Source organism: Pristiophorus japonicus, chromosome 9 (assembly GCF_044704955.1).
Source record: "Pristiophorus japonicus isolate sPriJap1 chromosome 9, sPriJap1.hap1, whole genome shotgun sequence".
NCBI classification, from domain to species: Eukaryota; Metazoa; Chordata; class Chondrichthyes; family Pristiophoridae; genus Pristiophorus; species Pristiophorus japonicus.
In genome coordinates this window covers 155,397,970-155,419,053 of record NC_091985.1, presented here as the reverse complement: position 1 = coordinate 155,419,053, position 21,084 = coordinate 155,397,970, and the positions used below count along the sequence as shown (strand labels likewise).

Below are 21,084 nucleotides of genomic sequence, written 5' to 3'. Positions count from 1 at the left end.
CGCCACTCCAGCTCTTTTATAGCCCGAGCTGCGGAGCTGTTCTCTCGCAGGTCAGGGGGGGTGGGGGGTGGGGAAAAGTCATATAACCCCAACATGTTAGTGCTGTGTGAACATTTGCGAGCATCACTTAGACACAATGCAACAAACTGATTGCTTTGAAAGAGATGGACTTGTATCCAGAACTGTAATCAGGTCTGGGTATTATAATAAAGTCCCACCACATACGACTACTGTTCAACACAACCACTGAGTAGACTTCAGCTTTTTTCGGGATTTTGTCATGCCTTTAGAAAGTGCAACACAGATATCGAGTGGCAGTGAGAGAGTATTGCATGACATTTTTTCCAAATTGCATTCATGAATTTCTGACGGGTGAATGCCCAGCCAGTAAACAGAATATAACTCGTGCCACATAAACATGCTCTGCTGTTCTTTGAATATTTCAGTAATTGCCAACAACACTAAGGACCTTCAGAAAGCCCATGCTGCTCCAACTGGTAAACCCACCTAAAACAGTGCTGCAGTCACTGGCAACGATTCGCATTGTTATTTTGAAATACGTTAAAAATTGTTAAATCCTTAAATTGAAAAAAAAAATCAGGAAAGTCAACTGCAAAATAACCAATTAAATTTATTGATAAATTACTTGCAATTCAGTGGGTGGTTTGTAATAATACCAGGAAGCAGATGGAACTGTCTGGTTACTTTACAGGAGAAAGGTTTAGTTGGGCTCAAATCTGAAAAGTACTCACAGATGCACAATGTCAGCGCCATCGTGAGAACAACCCCAAAACATAGTAACACATGCTCAAAGTCACAGCAGATACCCAATTACGTAGTACAGAAGGGGTAGATACGCAATTACGTAGTAGAGGGGTAGATAAGCAATTATGTAGTACAGAGGGGTAGATATGCGATTACGTAGTAGAGGGGTAGATACGCGATTACGTAGTACAGAAGGGTAGATACGTGATCACGTAACAGAGGGGTAGATACGCGATTACGTAGCACAGAGGGGTAGATACGCGATAACGTAGTACAGAGGGGTAGGTACGCGATTACGTAGTAAAGAGGGGTAGGTACGCGATTACGTAGTACAGAGGGGTAGACATTCGATTACGTAGTAGAGGGGTAGATACGCGATTAGGTAGTAGAGGGGTAGGTACGCGATCACGTAGTAGAGGGGCAGATACCCGATTATGTAGTACAGAAGGGTAGAAAAGCGATCACATAGTACAGAGGGGTAGATACGCGATCACGTAGTACAGAAGGGTTTACCTACTTGATCACTGTGCCTTTGACGCCTCCAGCGGTGGTCAGCATCACTCTCGTGGTCAAACTAACACGCAGGTCATCGCCATCCAGCCCCAGCAGTTCAGCACAGTGGTCCAACGACTGGCTCGACTTGTTTTTTAAGACACAGCCACCTAACAGTGGATAATACAGATTACCAAGCCTGCTCCGACACTGATAAATACACAACGCTAACTACGCACATGTAAACTTTTCTAATTATCCTTCGATATTAATGGTCATAAACTCACATGACAGATGAAATTATTTTATCTAAAAACTGCAGCAAAAAAACTAGTCTGTACAATCGTAGACGTCAAGCAGTTAAATACCAGAATGGAGTTATACAGTTGTCAAGAGTGAATGGGGCGAATTTTACGCCGGGGTGGGCAATGGCGACGGTGAGGTGTTCTGGGCGGGCGGTCAGCCTCCAGCGCCCCGCGGCGATCCTCGGGTGCGGTTTTACGGCGGCGCGGAGCAGCACCGCTCGGAAGATCTGCACCCGGTGTGCAATGCCCCTGGTAGTGACACCGCCGTGTTTTTTGACTCCCGCCTGACCCGTCCGCCCCACAGCGACTGCCTGGGATATCGGGCAGTCCGACCTATACCGACTGCAGAGAGCTAAGTAATACCGTCCTAATGTAAGTGTGATTGTTTTTTCTTTTAATTTTTTTGTGATTTATGTTGTGGTGGCGTGAACTATGTTTTGGGAATGTTGTTATGGGGCTTTTTTCTCCCCAGGCGTCACTCGGAGCGTTCCCGGCCTGGCTCTTTAGCTCGGGAGTTTCCCAAGCTAACGCCCCGAGAGGGGTGTACAATGCCTCCCTTAGCGCTGCGCCCAGTGACCCAGGGCCCAGCTGCCCAGCGTTACTGACCGAGGAGCAAACTGTTCCCGGGCGCAAACTTTACCGCTCCACCGCCATTACCGCCCCAAAAATCCTGCTCCATGAACCAATACCCAAGAAACATTCCTTGAATTTGCATTGTAGAGCACATTAGAGTTATGTGAAGCTGGTGTGTTGCAGGCCGAGAGCATGATAAATTACCATAGTATATTGTAGATTGCTTGAGGAAAGAATGGTATTGCATTTATATAGCATCTCGCACCCCAGGACATCCTACATTGCTTCTCAGCCAGTCAAGCACCTTTCAAATGTTGTAATGTGACCAAATAATCAGTTTTTCATGTTGTTGGTTGGGGGATAAATATTAGCCCGAACACAGAGCGCTCCCAAGCTCTTCATCGAATAGTGCCATGGGATCTTTTATGCCGAGCTGAGCAGGTGGCCAGGACCTCGGTTTAACGTCTCATCCAAAACTCCCTCAGTACAGCACTGAGGTATCACCCTAGATTATATGTTTAGGTGTACGCAGTGGGGCTTGAATCCACAATTTCTGACTGTGAGGAGACAGTGCTGCCATTGAGTCAAGGGATTAGACCAAACTTTGAAATAAATCGCTGTGAATTAATTACTTGCTGCAGTTATTTGTGGGATACAGGACACAGCAGAACAGTTGTTCATTCCCAACAAACGCTGCGTATTACTGGCATCAATCACCATCAATTCTTTAAAACTAGCTCCTGTATTCACCATTCACTTCTTTGCCCTTCACCGATTTGCATTGTCGCCTTTCTCTTGTCCCAATCCTCTAGATTAATGCAAGTTCTAGTTTACTGTCTTCTCTACACCAGTGATTTTTAAACTGAGACCTGTGGGGGTCTTGAGCACTTAATCTAGGCTGACACTCCCAGTGCAGTGCTGAGGGGTGCTGTTAAACCGAGGCCCCGCCTGCGCTCTCAGGTGGATGTAAAAGATCCCACGACACTATTTCAAAGAAGAGCAGGGGAGTTATCCCCGGTGTCCTGAAAAATATTTATCCCTCGATCAACATAACAAAAAGCAGATTATCTGGTCATTATCACATTGCTGTTTATGGGAGCTTGCTGTGCGCAAATTGGCAGCCGCGTTTCCCACATTACAACAGCGACTACACTCCAAAAATACTTAATTGGCTGTAAAGCGCTTGGAGACGTCAGGTGGTTGTGAAAGGCGCTATATAAATTCAAGTCTTTCTTTCTAATGTGAAACTGGTACTTGTGGCTAGTCCACCCTAAATGACAATCGATTGACATTCCAAACTCAGTGTTTGTGCTGTCAGTATGAAACAGAGTGAAAAGCACCGTCTATCTTTGGAGGTACCGGCGCCATTGTTCCGAGATTTTCAGATGAAGATCGGCAGTTGTGGAATCTACTGCACCATCTGAATCGGTTGGGTTATTGAAATGTCAGCCCCCACCCTCCCTCCCTCCCCAAGAAAATCGAGAAACAATCATCTTAAATTAAAACCTCAAACAAAATTAATATTGATGCAAGTAATGGGCAGGTGTGGTTTACACAAATGGCCTCTTCAAGTCAGGCAATCAGGACAATGGGTTGCAAAGCTCGCCGTCAGTGATTTGCTCTTCAACAAACTACTGAGCCAGGACATGCATCCCCCTATCGGAGACATGTACTGCCTGACTGTGGCAACTTGTGAAATAATGGACCCCACGGACCACAGATCACTGGTTTACAGATGACCAAGAGCTGCTTCCATACTGGAGAGATAACCAGTTTCTATACCTGAGGTGCTTCCAGCTTCTTCAAAGTCAACGTTCCCAAGGTGTAGAACGCCAGCCACGACACGGAAGAGATCCAACTTCTCCATGTCACCTAGCCCGATTTTCTTCATCGCAACGCACATGCGGTTAAAATCGCCATGGTCGTCCAACAACGGGTCCTTTAGAGAGCCTTCTTTAAGGCACTGGAAGGAGACAATGAAAAGAGCCCAACAGATCAGCGGATGTCACACAGTAGCAAGGTTGTGCTAGAAAACAGAAACATGCACGGTCAGTAGAAAAGGTAAAAGCTATCATAATATACATGCAAAACTAGCACGTCAATTCCTCATGCACATGCCATGAATGAAGTAAAATAGGTGCCTGAACCGACTTTGTTTTTAAAAAGCTAGGTTCGCAGACTATTAGTTGAAGTATTTCTCATTCTTCAATGTTGTCTTCCATGTACCATGGGCAATCCTACTTTGGATGCCTGTCCCTTCAAAAAATTATTTCCACATGCCACCAACTCCCCTTCCTGTATTTTAGCCCATCGTACCCAAGTACAGCCCAGCTTGAGGTCTTTTTGACAAAAGCAGGTTTGATTGTACAATCCTGTGCGGCAATCCAGTAACAAGGAGTCCACCCCTTTCTACAAGGTGTGAAAGAATTTCCTACGAAAGGGCCTTTTGTGCGTCTACCATTGGATCTGGAAATGCTACACGCAACGCGGACATCAAGTATACAATTGGTTTAAGAGCTCATCGCTACGAGAACAGAGCGAGTGGCAGTGGCAGCTCATGACAGACAGTTAAGAGAGAGCAGCCACTTTTAAGAGATGGTTGGATGGGCACTTAAAGTGCAGTAACCTGCAGGGTTACGGACCTAGAGCTGGTAATTGGGATTAGACTGGATGACCTTTTGTTGGACAGCGCAGATATAATGGTAAGTACTGCAGGGAATAGAATACGGCCAGGGTGATCTCTTGGACTAGTTTCGATCACTTGGATGGGTCGGAGAGGAATTTTCCCAGATTTTTTTTCTCCCTAAATTGGCCTGGGTTTTTAATCTGGTTTTTGCCTCTCCCAGGAGATCACATGGCTCCGGTTGGGGTGGAGTGTAGAATGTTTCAGTATAAGGGGTGTCACAGTTGTGTAAGGCGGACTGGTTGGGCTGGGTGCTCTTTGCCTTTCCGTCATTGTTCAGAAGTTTATATGTAACCTTTATGGCTGCTGACCAAGGACCGTGCGGCTCTTTTTCGGCCGGCAAGGACACAATGGGCTGAAATGGCCTCCTTCTGCGCTGTAAATTTCTAGGTTTCTATGTTTCTAAGATGGCACGAAGACACAAAAATAAATTCAAGTGCAAGAAATTAAAATGTTTCCTTATAATAAAACGAGGCTCAGCTGAGCTCTTTACACTGGAAAATGTTTCACATGAACTGATTGTAAGGGGATAAAATACGGTCACTGAAGTGGGAGACAGACAGAAAGATGGTCACTAAAGTAGATACTGAAGGTAGTGAATTGATCCGACACATGGTCCAGATTGCAGGGCTTATAAGTAGCCAACAATGCCTTGACCCTTAGCACAGATTGAGAAGATGAAAACGTACACTCAGTACTGAATAACACATCCACCAAGGGCAGCAGAGTCAACAGTCTAGAAACATAGCAAACTCTGGGAAGCAAGGTTATTTCACACGTCATGAGGAACTGAGGCAAAGTTGACAGCACTGAACCACACATTCGAGAAGGGGGGCATGTGATGGGAGATGGACAGGTGGGGGGAAAGCCACTCGGAGCCAGACTGATGAGGGTGGACAAATCAATGTAACTTCGCTGATAGCAGTCGGCCAATCAGTGGTGTTGTAGAAGGGTTGCACACCTCGAAAAACTATATAACTGTAATTGTAAAACCTCTGATCGGGGAAGTGTTCATCGGGACCGTTCCCTAGCATGCTCGAATAAAAACCGGTTAAACCGAGATTTTGTCTGATTCCATGGTTGCTATACAAGAAGGCGGTTGTCAATTCCTTATATCAGGGAGTCCACCTTGAGGAAGAGAAGTCTTTTTACCCCAACACTGATCAAAGTCAACAAATGATCATTTATCTTCCTGGAACTCTCTACTGTCTGACACCATTGGTCACTGCAGCTCCTCCCACTGTCTCTCTGCTGCTGCTCATCTCAACGGCACTACTGCCCTTGGATTCCATACCACACTCCATCTGAACCAATGATTTCTCCTCCTGTGCTTGCAGTCACCTCCAGAGAATCCAGAGTTCCATCCTCTGTCCCCTCCCAAACAACACAAATGCATGAAATCAGGAACTCCTTCACGGCAAGCAAGCCAAAGGTGGGCAGAGGAAATGTTACAAGGACACCCTTCAAAGCCTCCCTGATAAAGTGACCGACACCTGGGAGTCTCTGGTCTAAGTGGAGGAAGTGCATCCGGGAGGGCGCTGAGCACCTCAAGTTTCATCGCGAGAGCATGCAGAAACCAAGCGCAGGCAGCCGAAAGATGCGGCAAATCTGTCCCACCCACCCGTTCCCTCAATGACTATCTGTCCCACTTATGACAGGGACTGTGGCTCTCGTATTGGACTGTTCAGCCACCTAAGGACTCATTTTAAGAGTGGAAGCAAGTCTTCCTCGATTCCGAGGGACTGCCTGTGATGCTGATGTTGGACACTGCCTGTCCATCACCGAGATGAGCCCAATATTTCTTCAGCTCCCGAGCGCATCTACCCCAGTTGTCATCTCGAGCGAAGTTACGAACCTTTACGCTCTGCTCAATCCCGAGTCGAGCTTTTTTTTCCCTATGACCAATCTGCTATCGAGACTGCTTTCTTTCACTTCTTGCAACAGGCACCTCCACCTTTGCCTCCCACCCTGGAGACATATTTATGTACAGCGTTCAAGGAGTGCAACACAAATGTAAGTTTGTTTCTCGGTAAGGAAATAACAAAAATATCCCAGATGAGTTATCACAACAGCATCCATCTTCCTGCATTTCTTCCCATCAAGACAGCTGTTTCGGGACAAAGATAAGCCACATGAGCATCACGGAATTTGAGGAGTGTGCGGAAGGATATCGTCCCAGACTCCCAGCTGTGGTACGCTTTGTAAATTCTCCAACATTCAACCTGACGCACAATATCAACCCAGGTGCTTCTCTTCCATATTCCAGTTACAAAAAAAATATGCACTCCACAATTACGATCGTGTGGATTTCAGGGCACATCTCATCTGGAACAAGTCTTTTCATGACAAAAATCACTCTCTGGGCTGTGCAGCTGAAAAAGTGAAAATAGTGGCACAATACCATTTAGAGACCCACAAAGCACCGTTTTAACAGTAGTGGGGCTACATGCAACTAATATTGTAAAATAGAATCTACTGCAGCTGTTGTTTAGTGGGCCGCAAACAGGCTATCTTGCCCCCGATTCCATCTCCAACACAATACAACACCAACATGAAAACTAACTCCACCACTAAAACACGGAAATAAAATAAAAGGAAAGCACTGCGATAAATGTATGCCGTTGCAAGTACAGAATTCTGCCTTTTGCCTTGTTGGTGTAAACCGTACACAATCAAGCGTAACAACTTTAGCAAATACTAGTGCATGCAACTACAACTGCTCACACCACACAGAAGTGATGTAAGCATCTGTAAATATAATTACTGACAGTTACATCATACAAACTTCATATACACCAGGGAAAAAAACACTGATCACCTCTTCCTCCTGATATTAAATGAAAGGGGAAAGAAAACAAGATGATTTGATTTCAATAACACTGGTCCGTTTAAATTTGACTCATGCCATTTTTGCAAGTGAATTTATTGCAGTGGATTAAATCACACAGGCCGTTGTCAACTCCAAGAAAACTGCTTATCTCATGGAGGTGGCATCAGACTGGAGAACAGATGGGAGGAAAAAAACATTGATGTCAACTAAACCAGTCTGCAAACCACTCAAAGATTCAGCTCTCCGGCTAAAATTAAAACCAGCATTCAGCATTTTCAACAGGAAAAGTTTGGAAGATGAACGGAAATCTAGTGCTAAGATTTCAAAGTCAATAGTAACCACACAGAAATATGGCCTCCTAAAAACTGGCCTTGGCATGACCAACATCGATATTGAACAATATGGTGACGTTATCTGCTTGAACTGTGACTGAAGTAATGAGGTTAACAGACAAGAGTTGCAAATGGGATTTTAACACGAAAATTAATCTACGCAGCTAAAATCAAGCTGGTGGATCAGAAGTAGAACTTTTCTGTCTTGTAACTGGTCAACGGCATATTATATTTTGATTAGTGAGGTGGAGGCATTTGAATGATGGAGCTACAGATGTACAATCATCACTAACTGGTCTCCTTATCCTTGGAGGCGGTACAACAGAGGTTCACTAGATTGATTCCTGGGATGAGAGGGCGGTCTTATGATGAGAGATTGTGTAGAATGTGGCCTATGCTCTCTGGAGTTTAGAAGAATGAGAGGTGATCTCATTGAAACATACAAGATTCTGAAGGGTAGATGCTGGGAGGATATTTCCCCTGGCTGGAGTGTCTAGAACCAGGGGGCACAGTCTCAGGATAACGGGAAGGCCATTTAGGACCGAGATAAGGAGGAATTTCTTCACTCGGAGGCTTGTGAATCTTTGGGATTCTCTGCCCCAGAGGGCTGTGGATGCTGAGTCTCTGAATATATTCAAGGCCGAGATAGATAGATAGATTTTTGGAGTCTCAGGGAATCAATGGATGTGGAGATCAAGCAGGAAACAGCCACCACCAGCCAATACTCTGTCCATGCCTACACTCATGTACAATGCTACATTCACCACAATGTCAGAGAATACATCACAAGTGCTCCATGGCACTAGCTGGCTTCACAAAAACAAGAGATACAAGCTGCTGGAAAAACCGGACACAGAAGCTCTGCTCAAGTTAAATACTGTAGTCACTTGTCCTACAGAATGGCTTGTAAATATCACAACACGACACACAAATGCATGGGCTCAATTTTCCCCAGTGATTTGTGCCGTTTTTTTTGGCGTGTGCCGCTTTTTTAAATGAGTAAGTGAAACAATTAAAGTTTCCCCAAGGAATGTGCATCAGCGTAACTCAGTTAGTTACAATTTTTTTAAGTTCGTTTTTTTTTGCTTCATAGGGGGCGTAACCTGATGTCTGCGCAGTTTTTGTCAATTATGTAAGTTTGCGCCCCAAAAATGTCTCCTAGGTCGGCGTATGTGACCACTCCCGGAAAACTTTCTGGTGAGTTAAGAAAAACCAGCGTGCATTGAAAAATCGGCACAGAAAGACGGCATTGTTTTTCAGCAAAGTTTTGGAGGAAGCGAAGAACACTTGAATATGCATAATAAAGTTTACATTTTTACCTTATAACACAGTAAATAGAAGTTTGATGGAATTCTGTAAGTTTCCATTTTTTTTTCAAACTGACACGCCACCACCGAATGTCTGCAAACAGGGCTCGATGGTCAGAGCGTCGGCCGGCAGAATTGGTCCCGGGTGCAAAAGAAGCCGGGGGGGCGGGGGAGTGGAAGGTATCAGAAGCCTGCACTACCCATCAAATCAAGCCGGGTCAGTGGGGGGGGGGCTGTGGAAGGCATCACAAGACTGCACTATGCATCAAATGTAACCCAGGAGGTTGGGGGCGGCTCCTGATCACTGCACCTGCTCAGACCTGGGTGTGGTCCATACAGACCAGTGGGGAGCGAGAACGAAGAACCTCGTCTTGCTTGCCTGCCGTTTTGAGCTTATTGCAAATGTAAAATGTAATCATGGGGGCAATAATGACAATGCCATTTGCAAGCCTTTTGCATGAGTGCGCTGCGGAGGAAACAACTGATTCGACGTCATCGCATGAGGAACCTCAGAGCATGTAGGGTGATGTGCAGGAGGCCTTACCCATGTCGAGTATATCGAGACAGGCGTTCGTACCTGTACCTCAGTGATGCAGACTATGTCAGAAGGCTGCGTTTCCGCAAAGAAGTTGTAACTGAGATCTGAGAGTTAGTAAAAGCAGACCTGCAACCTAGAAGCATCAGGACTGCTTTGTCAGTTGAAGTGAAGGTTACAGCTGCAGTTTCATTCTATGCATCAGGATCGTTCCAGGCCACAACTGGGGATGTGTGCACCATTTCTTAGCATGCAAAACATATCTGCATTCGGCAGGTGACTGTTGCACTATATGCTTAGAGGAATGATATATAAAGTTCCCCATGACCGCCCAGGCAATGCGTGAAAGAGCTGTGGGCTTCTCCAGGATTGCTGGCTTCCCAAAGGTACAGGGCTGCATTGATTGTACCCACATCACCTTGCAAACACCTTTGGAGGATTCTGAGATGTACAGGAACAGAAAAGGTTTCCACTCCATTAACGTGCAGCTCGTGTGTGACGACATGCATCGCATCATGTCAGTTGATGCAAGATACATTGCACCCATGATGCGTTCATCCTATGCGAGAGTGTTATATTGGCCATGTTTTAGTAGCAGCCAGAAGGGCAGAGCTGGCTACTGGGAGACAAAGAGTACGGCCTCGCCACCTGGCTCATGACGCCCCTACGCATAACACGGACGGAAGCTGACCGGGAATACAACATGTCGTACATTGTGATGTGCGGCATAATAGAGGACCATTGGCATCTTGAAACAGTGCTTCCGATGCCTGGACCATTCCGGAGGCTACTTGCAATACTCTCGAGATTGTCGGGTCAGTTCACTGTTGAGTGCTGCATGCTGCAAAACTTAACCATCATGAGGCAGCAGCAGATGGTAGTAGAAGACCCACCTGAGGTGAGAGTGGCTGATGATAATGATGAGGAAGATGCAGATGACTAGGAGGAGGAGGAGGATGAGGAAGCCATGCACCTACCTGAACCCGGAGCTCGACGGCGGGCCGTCGTGCCCCTTTAACAATTGCTCGAGCCTTGCGCCAGCAGCTCATCCGTGAACGCTTTGCTGCCTGAAGGCTCAGCGACAACTATTCCACATGGACCATGTTTACTGTTTGGACCTGTTCTGTAATGTTGTGTTGTGTTAATGGAAATGATTCTTGTTTACTTCAAAAAGTTGTGTTAATAATGAAACAAATAATGGAAATGATTGTTATAATTTAAAATATATTTTATTCAAAAGCTTAACAAACATATGTTTGTACTTAACTTTAACATATTCTTGTATCAAAACAATTTTCACTTAAGATCACTTGCAAACTCTAAGATCACTAACTAAATTTTAAACTTGTAAATTTACATAACTTACAAAAACCTTTTAATTTGAGAACAACAACGAGAGCAGCAAAGAAAGGCTGCACCCATCTCTCCTCCACCTTATTCTAAGACCACCACTGCGCTTGGTCTTGGTGCCCACAGGCAGTGGTGCAGCGTTTCTCTGGTTGGTACCAAGCTTATTCTTTCAAACATCTCAAGAAATGTGCACTTCTGGGAGGGAGGTGGGGGGCGAGGGGGCAGGCGGAAATGTGGAAGGCCCAGCTTGGGCCTCTTCAAAGGCTGGTCTGGGCATGTTCCCTTAGTGCAACAGCTAATTCCAACATTCCCTCCCTCATGTTCCCCGACAGTGTCTCAAATACTTCCAACATTCCCTCCTTCATGTTCGCTGACAGTAACTCAGCTATCTGTGACATTCCCGCCCTCATATTGAGCAAGTGTGTCAACTACCTGTAGCATTCCCTCCCTCATGTTCAGCGACAGTGTTCCCATTTCTTGTGAGAGTGTTGTTACTTCTCCCGGCAGTCGCGATACCTCATCACCCACCCCACTGATGGGTGTCCAGGAGTGATCGTGTGAGGTCAATGCTCCCTGCACTCATTGCCATCATGTGAACCACATCTGTTCGATCCTGCAGCTCAGGAGTGCGCGGTCGAGCTCTCCTTCCCCTCCTCACCCTGGGTGTGGCTCGCTTCATCCCACCTGGACCAGCAGCCTCGGACGGTGGGGCCCTGGGTATGCCTTGCTGCATCCCACAGGGACCCGCAGCCTCAGACAGTGGCGCCCTGGGTGTGCCTTGCTGCTCCCCACTGGGACCCGCAGCAGCGACCCTCTCTTCCAAGGGTGTCAGTGGGTGCAGATTTGCCAGGCCTCCTTCTGTTCAAGTTCTTTCCCGTTTGTGTGCCACTTTCCTCTGCAAAGACGAAAATATACCTTTTTAGAGAGGGTGTCTTTCTGGTGGGTGGGACATATACAGATGGTCACAGTTACAATTGCAATTCCAGTGAATAAATGAAAATATTACTTACAGATGAACTTATTTGTACTGTCAAAGTGGCCACCATGCTCCACTCTTTGTTTCTGATTGGTCCCCTTGGAGGATAAGCCACACCCTGAAGTTTCACTGGAATGTGTCATCGGAACCACCCATCCCAAGGTCTCACTGACTTTGCAAATTGTAACTCGATTCACTTTGACTTCCTGAAGCGACAAAGGACAGAGCTCCGCTGAAGACAGCAAGGGCCAGCCAAAGTGCCTTACCCCAGTCCAAGTACATGCCTCCCCCAGCCAAAGTGCCTTACCCCAGTCCAAGTACAACCCTCCCCCAGCCAAAGTGCCTTACCCCAATCCAAGTACATGCCTCCCCCAGCCAAAGTGCCTCACCCCAGTCCAAGTACATGCCTCCCCCAGCCAAAGTGCCTTACCCCAGTCCAAGTACAACCCTCCCCCAGCCAAAGTGCCTTACCCCAGTCCAAGTACAACCCTCCCCCAGCCAAAGTGCCTTACCCCAGTCCAAGTACAACCCTCCCCCAGCCAAAGTGCCTTACCCCAGTCCAAGTACATGCCTCCCCCAGCCAAAGTGCCTTACCCCAGTCCAAGTACAACCCTCCCCCAGCCAAAGTGCCTCACCCCAGTCCAAGTACATCCCACCCCCAGCCAAAGTGCCTTACCCCAGTCCAAGTACATGCCTCCCCCAGCCAAAGTGCCTTACCCCAGTCCAAGTACATGCCTCCCCCAGCCAAAGTGCCTTACCCCAGTCCAAGTACAACCCTCCCCCAGCCAAAGTGCCTTACCCCAGTCAAAGTACATGTCTCCCCACCAACCCCCCCACCCCTCCATAGCTGGGGCATTGTATTCAGATTGTTTATTGGGTACGAAGTGAATAGTGAGTGTCGTGACTTCTGGATATCATCCACTCCAACGATGTCCCTTGTAGGGGGTTGGAAAAACGTGATCCGTCTTGGCTGAGTTCCCTCTCTCCCCCCCCCGATCTGATCCCCCCAACCCCCCGATCTCCCCACCACCCCCCCCCCAATCCGATCCCCCAGCTCTCCCCCAGTCTCTCTTTCTCCCCCACCACCCCCACCCCACCCACCCTCAGCCTCTCTCTCTCTCTCTCGGACTGGACGGACGCCTGTCTGTCAAAGTGCAGTACACATAGTTACTTCGATTACTGACACTAACTACTTGACCAAGGTCCTGCCACTTCTTTTTGCACTGGCCTCCAGACTTCGGGATGGTCACCATTGCACAGTAATCTTCTGCAAGTTGGTTCCAGCGTTTCTGCATTTCTTTGGGTAGAACCTTTATGTGACCTCTGCTGGTGTCCAGCTCGTGCCATCTGCCCTCAATCACAGTAACTAGTGCCTCCACTTCATCCTGTAAGAAATTCTTGGTCCTTGCGCGCGTTGCATCTTGTATTGCAGCTCCGATTTTTCCAATGACAATTAAAGTTCTCACACACACAACTGGCTCTTGAAAAATGGCTGATTGCAGACCGGGAGCTGTACTGCGCATGCGCGCCCATAGGAATCACGTCAAAAACATCCTTTTTTTTGCGCATGCGCAGAAGGGGCAGCATCGTTTTTCGGCGCTGACATTAGGCTCCACCCCCCGAGACTACAGTACGGTCTGTGCGGCGCCAATTAAAAAAAATAGAGCGGGGAAACTTGGTACATTTATTTTTGGAGCAGTTGTGGCCTAGAAAAACGGGCGTAACTCTGGCAATACGCCAAAAAACAGCTTTGGGCAAAATTGAGCCCCTTAGGTTGGAAGTTAATGGTACATACGGAGTGTACTGGGTATAACCTTTCCCCATTCCTCCCCAGATAAAACCAACTTCTATTCTTTTTGGAGGAAGACTTGATAAAAAAAAAGCAGACCTGTAGTACTGCTCACATGTTGTACTCCTACATTGTATGTCCCCCTTTGGTCGATGCAGCCTGGACACAGCAAGCTCCGAGAGACGAGTTTCACTGTTTCCCCCTCCAGTGGTGTGGGAAGGTAACTCTTTAACCAGGCCAAGCCTGATGAAATGCTGCTGGAGGGGAATCTCTTTAATGAGAACTTCAGTAAAACTGGGAATTAATTTCTGGTCTCCTACTTCGAGATGATAGGGGAGTCAAGGGTTATGGGGAGCGGACAGGGAAGTGGAGTTGAGGCCAAGATCAAGATCAGATCAGCCATGATCTTATTGAATGGCGGAGCAGGCTCGAGGGGCCAAATGGCCGACACCTGCCCCGAATTCTTATGTTCTTATGAAACCCAACGGTCCTGTATCATAGCGACAAACCTCCTCCATCAGTAGTCAATGAGATCATGGCTGATCTGTATCGCTACTCCATTTACCTGCCTTGGTTTCATATCCCTCAACACCTTTGGCCAACAAAAATCTATCGATCTCAGTTTTGAAATGTATGGACCAATTGAGCTCAAAAAAGGAGGGAGCAGACTTCACCTGCAACTTGTTATCCAGACACTGCTCAATTGCTTAATAATTTAATAATAATTTATGCGCTCATTTACTGAAAGGGTTCCAAAGACAAACTACAACAACTTCTGCCCGAAATTTTCATGCCCTCTTCAGCAATGAATTGTTTATATTCAAAAATCGAATGAGGTGGGAATTTCCTCCCCAACATCTCCTTTTAGATGGGAAACTTTCAGATAATTCACCATGTCTAAGCAGCATACGTCATGCACTGTGCAACAGGCTCGGGTTCGGCAATGTGTTTAGTGCTTTACCTCTGGGCTCTTGCGATTCTGTAGAATCCGCTTGTCCGACTCCTTGTTGGCAAAGTACCTGGTGCATCCTCGATTCAGATACTACAGCGAAGAGATGAATTTAACACAAGAGAGAAGTTTTATCACAGCAAGTGAGCAGCAAAACACAGCACATTCATCGACTGTAATACGAGGAGAGGGAGAGGAACACCAAATTGCTAAACACTCGAACTGTCCAATCACCATCAGACTAACCTTTACTGGTACCACATTTTATTTAAAAATGATATATGTATAATCATTTATTCACTAACAAAGCCCTCTACTACCCTGTGTTCATCCCATAGAGCTTAATTTTCGATACGTTTGGATTCCATCCCAAAATGTCAACATTCCAGAATCCTGCAGTATCCATTGCTTTACAATCCACAGGGATCCTGGTTGAAGGAGATTGACCTGGGATTCCTGCGTTGTACAATATCTCTGTACTGGATCAGAGCTATCGCATTTTGGGATATTCCGAATGTCTCTCCAGACTGGCACAATTTTTTTTTTCCCTTTCGAATTGAGAAACCCTTCAAACTCTTCAATCTGATTTTCCCTACCAGCGCTGCAGTGAGGAGCAGGGATGGCCTGATTGGAGGTGGTTTCACAGTATTGGTCAGGCAGGACCAGTGGCCACAAATCTAAATTGTATTGGGCTAGATCTAGGTTAGACATCAGGAGGGTAGTTCTTTTCCCCAGAGAATAGTGGACCTCTGGAACAAACTGCCGTTTCATGTGGTGGATGCAGACTTGCTGAATTCCTTCAAGCAAAAGCTGATTTGTTTCTGGTTGCAGCCAAGGTGGGTACTGCAGGGAATTTAATGGCCAGTGAGATCTCCTGGACTAGTTTCCATCGCCAAGATGGGTCAGAGCAGAATTTCCCAGATTTTTTCCCCCCCAAATTGACGTGGGTTTTTTAAATCTGTTTCTTCTGCCTCTCGCAGGAAAACACCTGGTTTCAGGTGTTGGGGGGGGGGGGGGAGTGTATAAGTTGTGATACACAGGGTATCGCAATTATGTGGGACAGGCTCGATGGACCAGATGGTCTTTACCTACCCGTCATTGTTCGTACACTACTAGCTAAGAGGGATTGTTTTTTAAAAAAAAAGCAGAGAGTTGTTGATGCCAGTTCATTAGATATATTCAAGAGGGAGTTAGATATGGCCCTTACGGCTAAAGTGATCAAGGGGTATGTTGAGAAAGCAGGAAAGGGGTACTGAGGGAATGATCAGCCATGATCTTACTGAATGGTGGTGCAGGCTCGAAGGGCCGAATGGCCTACTCCTGCTGCTTGTAAACCCAAATCACTTTGCAAATACTGGTTAACAATTTAGACGGTCTTCTATAGAATCATAGGCTGTTATCACAGAGCAACGAACTTTCCAGCCCAGGAAACATGTGTCAGTGCATCTCTCCACAGAGTCCAATCCCACTCTGTTGTTCACTCCTCATATCCTTGAATATTCTTTTTAAAGCATGTATCTAATTCATATTTAAAAGAATTCCACTCCAACAATGGTTTGCGGCAGAGAATTCCGCCCAGCGCTGCGTAAAGATTATTTTTCGCTAACCACCTCTAATTCTTTTTACCATCATCTTAAAATTTGGATCCACTCCCTCCTTCCCTCTCAGGTGTGGAATGTACTCATCAGTAGTTGGGGTTGAAAGGCCATCCTTACTTGCGTTCCAACCTCATCAATTCAAGGCAATTCTCAAGTACAGCAGCAAAGCACCCTATCAGTGCAAGTGTCACAAGTTAGACAAACAGACACACCATTTCAACATCTGGAGAACTGTAGCTCTCAACGAGCTCCCATCTCTACCGCGAGCTCCTCTTACCAGGAAAACCCTCTCTGATCTTGACCCAAAAAATCAAACCATTGCAGAAAGGTTTCTAGAGTAACTTTCATCGACTGAAGCCTTAAAATCTGCCAAGGGCGTCAGTTCAATGTGTTTTTAAAAAAAAATCTGTTCTAACGACGGATTATGAGAATCTGAATTGGGTTAGGTTCAGTGCAGACGTCAATGAACAAATGCACACCCTACAAAAACACTGCTTTCACGGAATCTGTGCATCAGGGGACACCTTAATGTACAAGGGACTCAAGATTTATACTTGTGAAGTTAGTTTCTTTCAACTCCAATAAAAAGGGCTGTTGAAGAAAAATGGTTATAAGCAGGTGTCGTGGCCAAACAAAGCTACCCTCCCTTGGGGAGAGCGACATCAGTGTCCTTCTCAAATCTAAAGAGAGATTGGATTATGTACATCTTATATGCGCACACACACAACACATATTATAAAGAGGGACTGTCCAATCACGTATACAGATTAGTGTTTCCTTTGCAAGCTGAAGATTCTCCGACCCGCCTTGCATTTCAGTCCGTTATCTCGTAGCTCCATCTGCAGGTGAGTGAGGTCCAAAATAACGCGGGATTAACAGCACTTTAACATCACAGAAATACCGAATCTGGATTATACAACAGGTAGCAGAGTTCCTCTTAACTGCACAAGGAGGATTATCTGGAAAATCATTCATCAGTTTCTCCAATTAGGAGGAAGATGATGCACATGTAAATATGTAACCCAATGAGCACTGAAAAGGCACATCTGCAACACTACAGATAACAAAATTAACCATATTTAGAAAATATGCCATTTATACAATGAAAGTTGTGCTGTCGTCACCTGGTTTAGAGGCAGTCTCAAAGTGTCACTGGAAAGTTAGCAATTCACTATCTCCCCAGCAAGGACCCACTCCCTCCCCAGACAAATGAGGCCCCCTCTCCCCCAACCCCCAAGACAGAGCGAGACCACTCCCCCGGACAAACGAGGCCCTGGTGTCCCCACCCCTCCCAGCCTGAGCGAGACCCCACTGCCTTGTCCCCCAGACTGAACAAGACCTCCCCCCTCCGGGCCTGGACAGAGTGAGGTCCCACTGCCCGCCCCCACCCCCCCCACCCCCCGACAGACAGACCGAGGCTCCACTACCACCCCCCCCCCCCCACCACATAGACAGAGCGAGACACCCCCCCCCCCCCCCCCCGGACAGACCGAGTCCCCAGTCGCACCCCCCCCCACCCTCCCAAGGCTCAACTCCCTCACCCCCGGACAGACCAAGGCCCCACTCGCCGCCCCCCCCCCCCCCCCCGTGCCCCTACCCCACAGGACAGACCGAGGCCCCACTTCCCCCAAAGACAGACTGACCAAGGCCCCCCAACCAAGACAGACCGAGGCCTCACTCACACTCCCCCCACTGGACTGAGCAAGTCGCCACTGTCTCCCCCCCACCCTCTCCCCATCTTGCCCTGGGACTGAGCGATGCATTTCACAAGCGACAGATGGGTTTTCAGTGCTGAAAGGGTTACCACATCCACTGCGTACACACTGCGTTCCTGACCTGCTACCTGCGTTAGTCCAACTCCAGTTATACAGCGCCCGCGGCGAGGCCCAGGCCTAGCCCGCTTTGACGCAGACGTGACCATGACCGTGACAAGCAGCAAAGCAGGCCAGGCCTTGGGAGGCCAAGCATTCGGTGATACCTACTGCGGGGGTCTGTGGCGGTAGGTAGTGTCTGCAAGAATTAGGCAAATAGAATTCACTTGGATCTCTATAGTCTACGTGGTGAGTGGTTGCCACAATATTCGCAGCAATATCGATGAGGGCAAACGACTGAAGAGCAAACGGACAGGAAACGGCCACACCTTCCATGTTAAACAAAAGGAACCGATGATATTGTGAACCAAAGTGTTGGCTTGGCGAATGAGCTGGATTTCTAGCAACAGCAGAGCGCAGGTCTGGCACAGCAACCTCTTGACCCCTCACCCTGATGAGCAATTCCACAAAAACGCAAAAAGAAATGTTGGAATTCCAAAAACCGAAACAGAAAATACCTGGGAATGTGCAGCAGGACACTCGGCATTTTCAGGAGAATGTTAACAGTTCAGGCAAAACTATTCTTCTCCTCCAGCACTTTCTGTTTTTAATTCTATAAGTTCCTTAAAGTTTGGACAATCAATATAGCCAGCTCGTTACCCACTGTAACTGTCTCAGCCCAGTAACAAACCTTCAGTGGATAGAACACGCTAACCTTTAATCATAGAATCATAGATATTTACAGCACGGAAGGAGGCTACTTCGGCCCATCGTGTCCATGTCGGCCAACAAAGCTATCCAGCCTAATCCCACTTTCTAGCTCTTGGTCCGTAATCCTGTCAGTTACGGCACTTCAAGTGCACATCCAAGTACTTTTTAAATGTGGTGAGGGTTTCTGCCTCTACCATCCTTTCAGGCAGTGAGTTCCAGACCCCCACCACCCTCAGAGTGAAGAAAGTTCCCCTCAAATCTCCTGCCAATTACTTTAAATTTCTGCCCCCTGGTTGTTGACCGCTCTGCTAAGGGAAACAGGTCCTTCCTGTCCACTCTATCTAGACCCCTCATAATTTTATACACCTCCCCTCAGCCTCCTCTGTTCCAAAGAAAACAACCCGAGCCTATCCAATCTCTAATGGGTGAAATTAAAAGCTGAAGACAGATTTCTTACTTTTCAGAAATAAAACAAACTTCGGAAAATAACCAAATTATCTTCTGCTGCGTAAAATACAGAACGGTTAACTTATCAGAGCAGGGCATCAAGCTGGAGGTTCCTGCCCATTTCTGGGAGCTGGGAACAGCTACAGTGTTCACAAAAAACTCGGATGTGAGAGGCACAACCAACTAACTATTCCTTAGCTACACTCACAGGGAATTGATCAGCTTCTGAATCGATTACCATTAAAACTGCTGCAAGGTGCTCTGGTTTGCTGAACCTGCTCCAACACTGCCCTCTAGTGCCAATATGTCTCAGTGCAGTTATTTTGAGGGAAATTACACATTTGGTTCACAGTATCGCAGCTCACCCTTCACCAATGATACTTTTCGGGGAGGGAGTGGAACTTTGCTCACCTCATTTTTTCCACATTTAACCGACAGTGACAATCATAGAGTATAACCCGAGTAACTCAAGCACCGTGACTTACAGTTACCATAGCGATTCTGAGAGCAGTAAAGACGAGCGTGAAACCCTTACCATCACGATTCTTTGTTACAGTCTATCTTACAGAATTGGAACACTTCGAAGGCTGAGACTCCCTCTGCACATCACTTTACAGGAGTTAGGCAAGGAATTACTCGCAAGACCCTGCATTTTATCCAATCAGACTTTCAGCATACTTAAAAGAACAAAATTGCAGTGGAAACACTCAGTGCAAAATACTTATCCCTGGCACACTCTGAACTCCAAGAATGAGACACAGCCCAAAGCAATGCCCACCTCGGGTCTCGCAACAAGCTGGAACTGTGCATCCCAAAGTTTGTTGTTGGGATAAATACAATGGTGTCAAATGTTGTTTGATAAAACTCCTGTGAAGTGCCTTGGAACGTTTTACTGCGTTAAAGCCGCTATATAAATGCAAGTTAGCATACACGCCAATGGGGAGTTGGGGGGGGGGGGGGCTTTTTATTTTAGCCTAAGTTCGCACCTGTTGAATTTTATGCTTTCAGCCAAGAGTAAAGCAGGGACCGGCTAGGATTAATAAATGCCCCCTGGTCAGCACTACAGATCTGGGAACAGCTGAACATTCTCTCCGAGGACTTGAATGAAATGCTAGAGAGTGAGGCTCTAAAGTGACAACCTTTCCAAAGACCCCCCACCCACCGAAGAGGCAGGTAAAACTAAGGGCTGGATTTTCTGCTCGACTGCGCTCCGTTTCTGGTCCCGGAGCGGCGGCAATGGCGGCGGTGAGGTGTTCTGGGCGGGCGGTCAGCCTCCAGTGCCCCGCGGGAGGTTTTCGGGTCCGGTTTTGTGCCGGCACGGAGCAGCACCGCCCGGAAGAGCTGCGCCCGGTGTACAACGCCCCTGATTGCGACACCGGCGCGAGTTTTGACTCCTACCCGATCCGTCCGCCCCACATTGACCACTTGGGAAGCCAGGGCGGTCCAACGATACCGACAGCAGGGAGGTGAGTAATGGACTCCTAAGGTAAGTGTGGTCGTTTTTTAAAAATTTTGTGTGTGATTTGCATTGTGGTGGCATGGGCAACGTATTGGGAATGTTTGTGTGGGTTTTTTTTAGGTTTTTTTCCTCCCCCAGATGTCTCTCAGAGCGCTCCAGGCCCGGCTCTTTA

At 47.0% G+C, this 21,084-nt stretch overlaps 1 protein-coding gene across 5 annotated transcripts in view; it reads right to left on the bottom strand.

Moving 5' to 3' along the window:
- The window catches only part of myo6a (myosin VIa), a 265,925-nt gene that overhangs the window by 90,466 nt on the left and 154,375 nt on the right, over nucleotides 1-21,084 (bottom strand). For all 5 annotated transcript variants that reach the window (XM_070889988.1, XM_070889986.1, XM_070889990.1 and 2 more), the window contains exons 10-12: nucleotides 14,899-14,979; nucleotides 3,918-4,098; nucleotides 1,283-1,427 (exon numbers count right to left, since the gene is read on the bottom strand). In XM_070889988.1, the coding sequence (XP_070746089.1) occupies nucleotides 1,283-1,427; nucleotides 3,918-4,098; nucleotides 14,899-14,979 (407 nt within the window). The remainder of the gene's footprint in view (nucleotides 1-1,282; nucleotides 1,428-3,917; nucleotides 4,099-14,898; nucleotides 14,980-21,084) is intronic.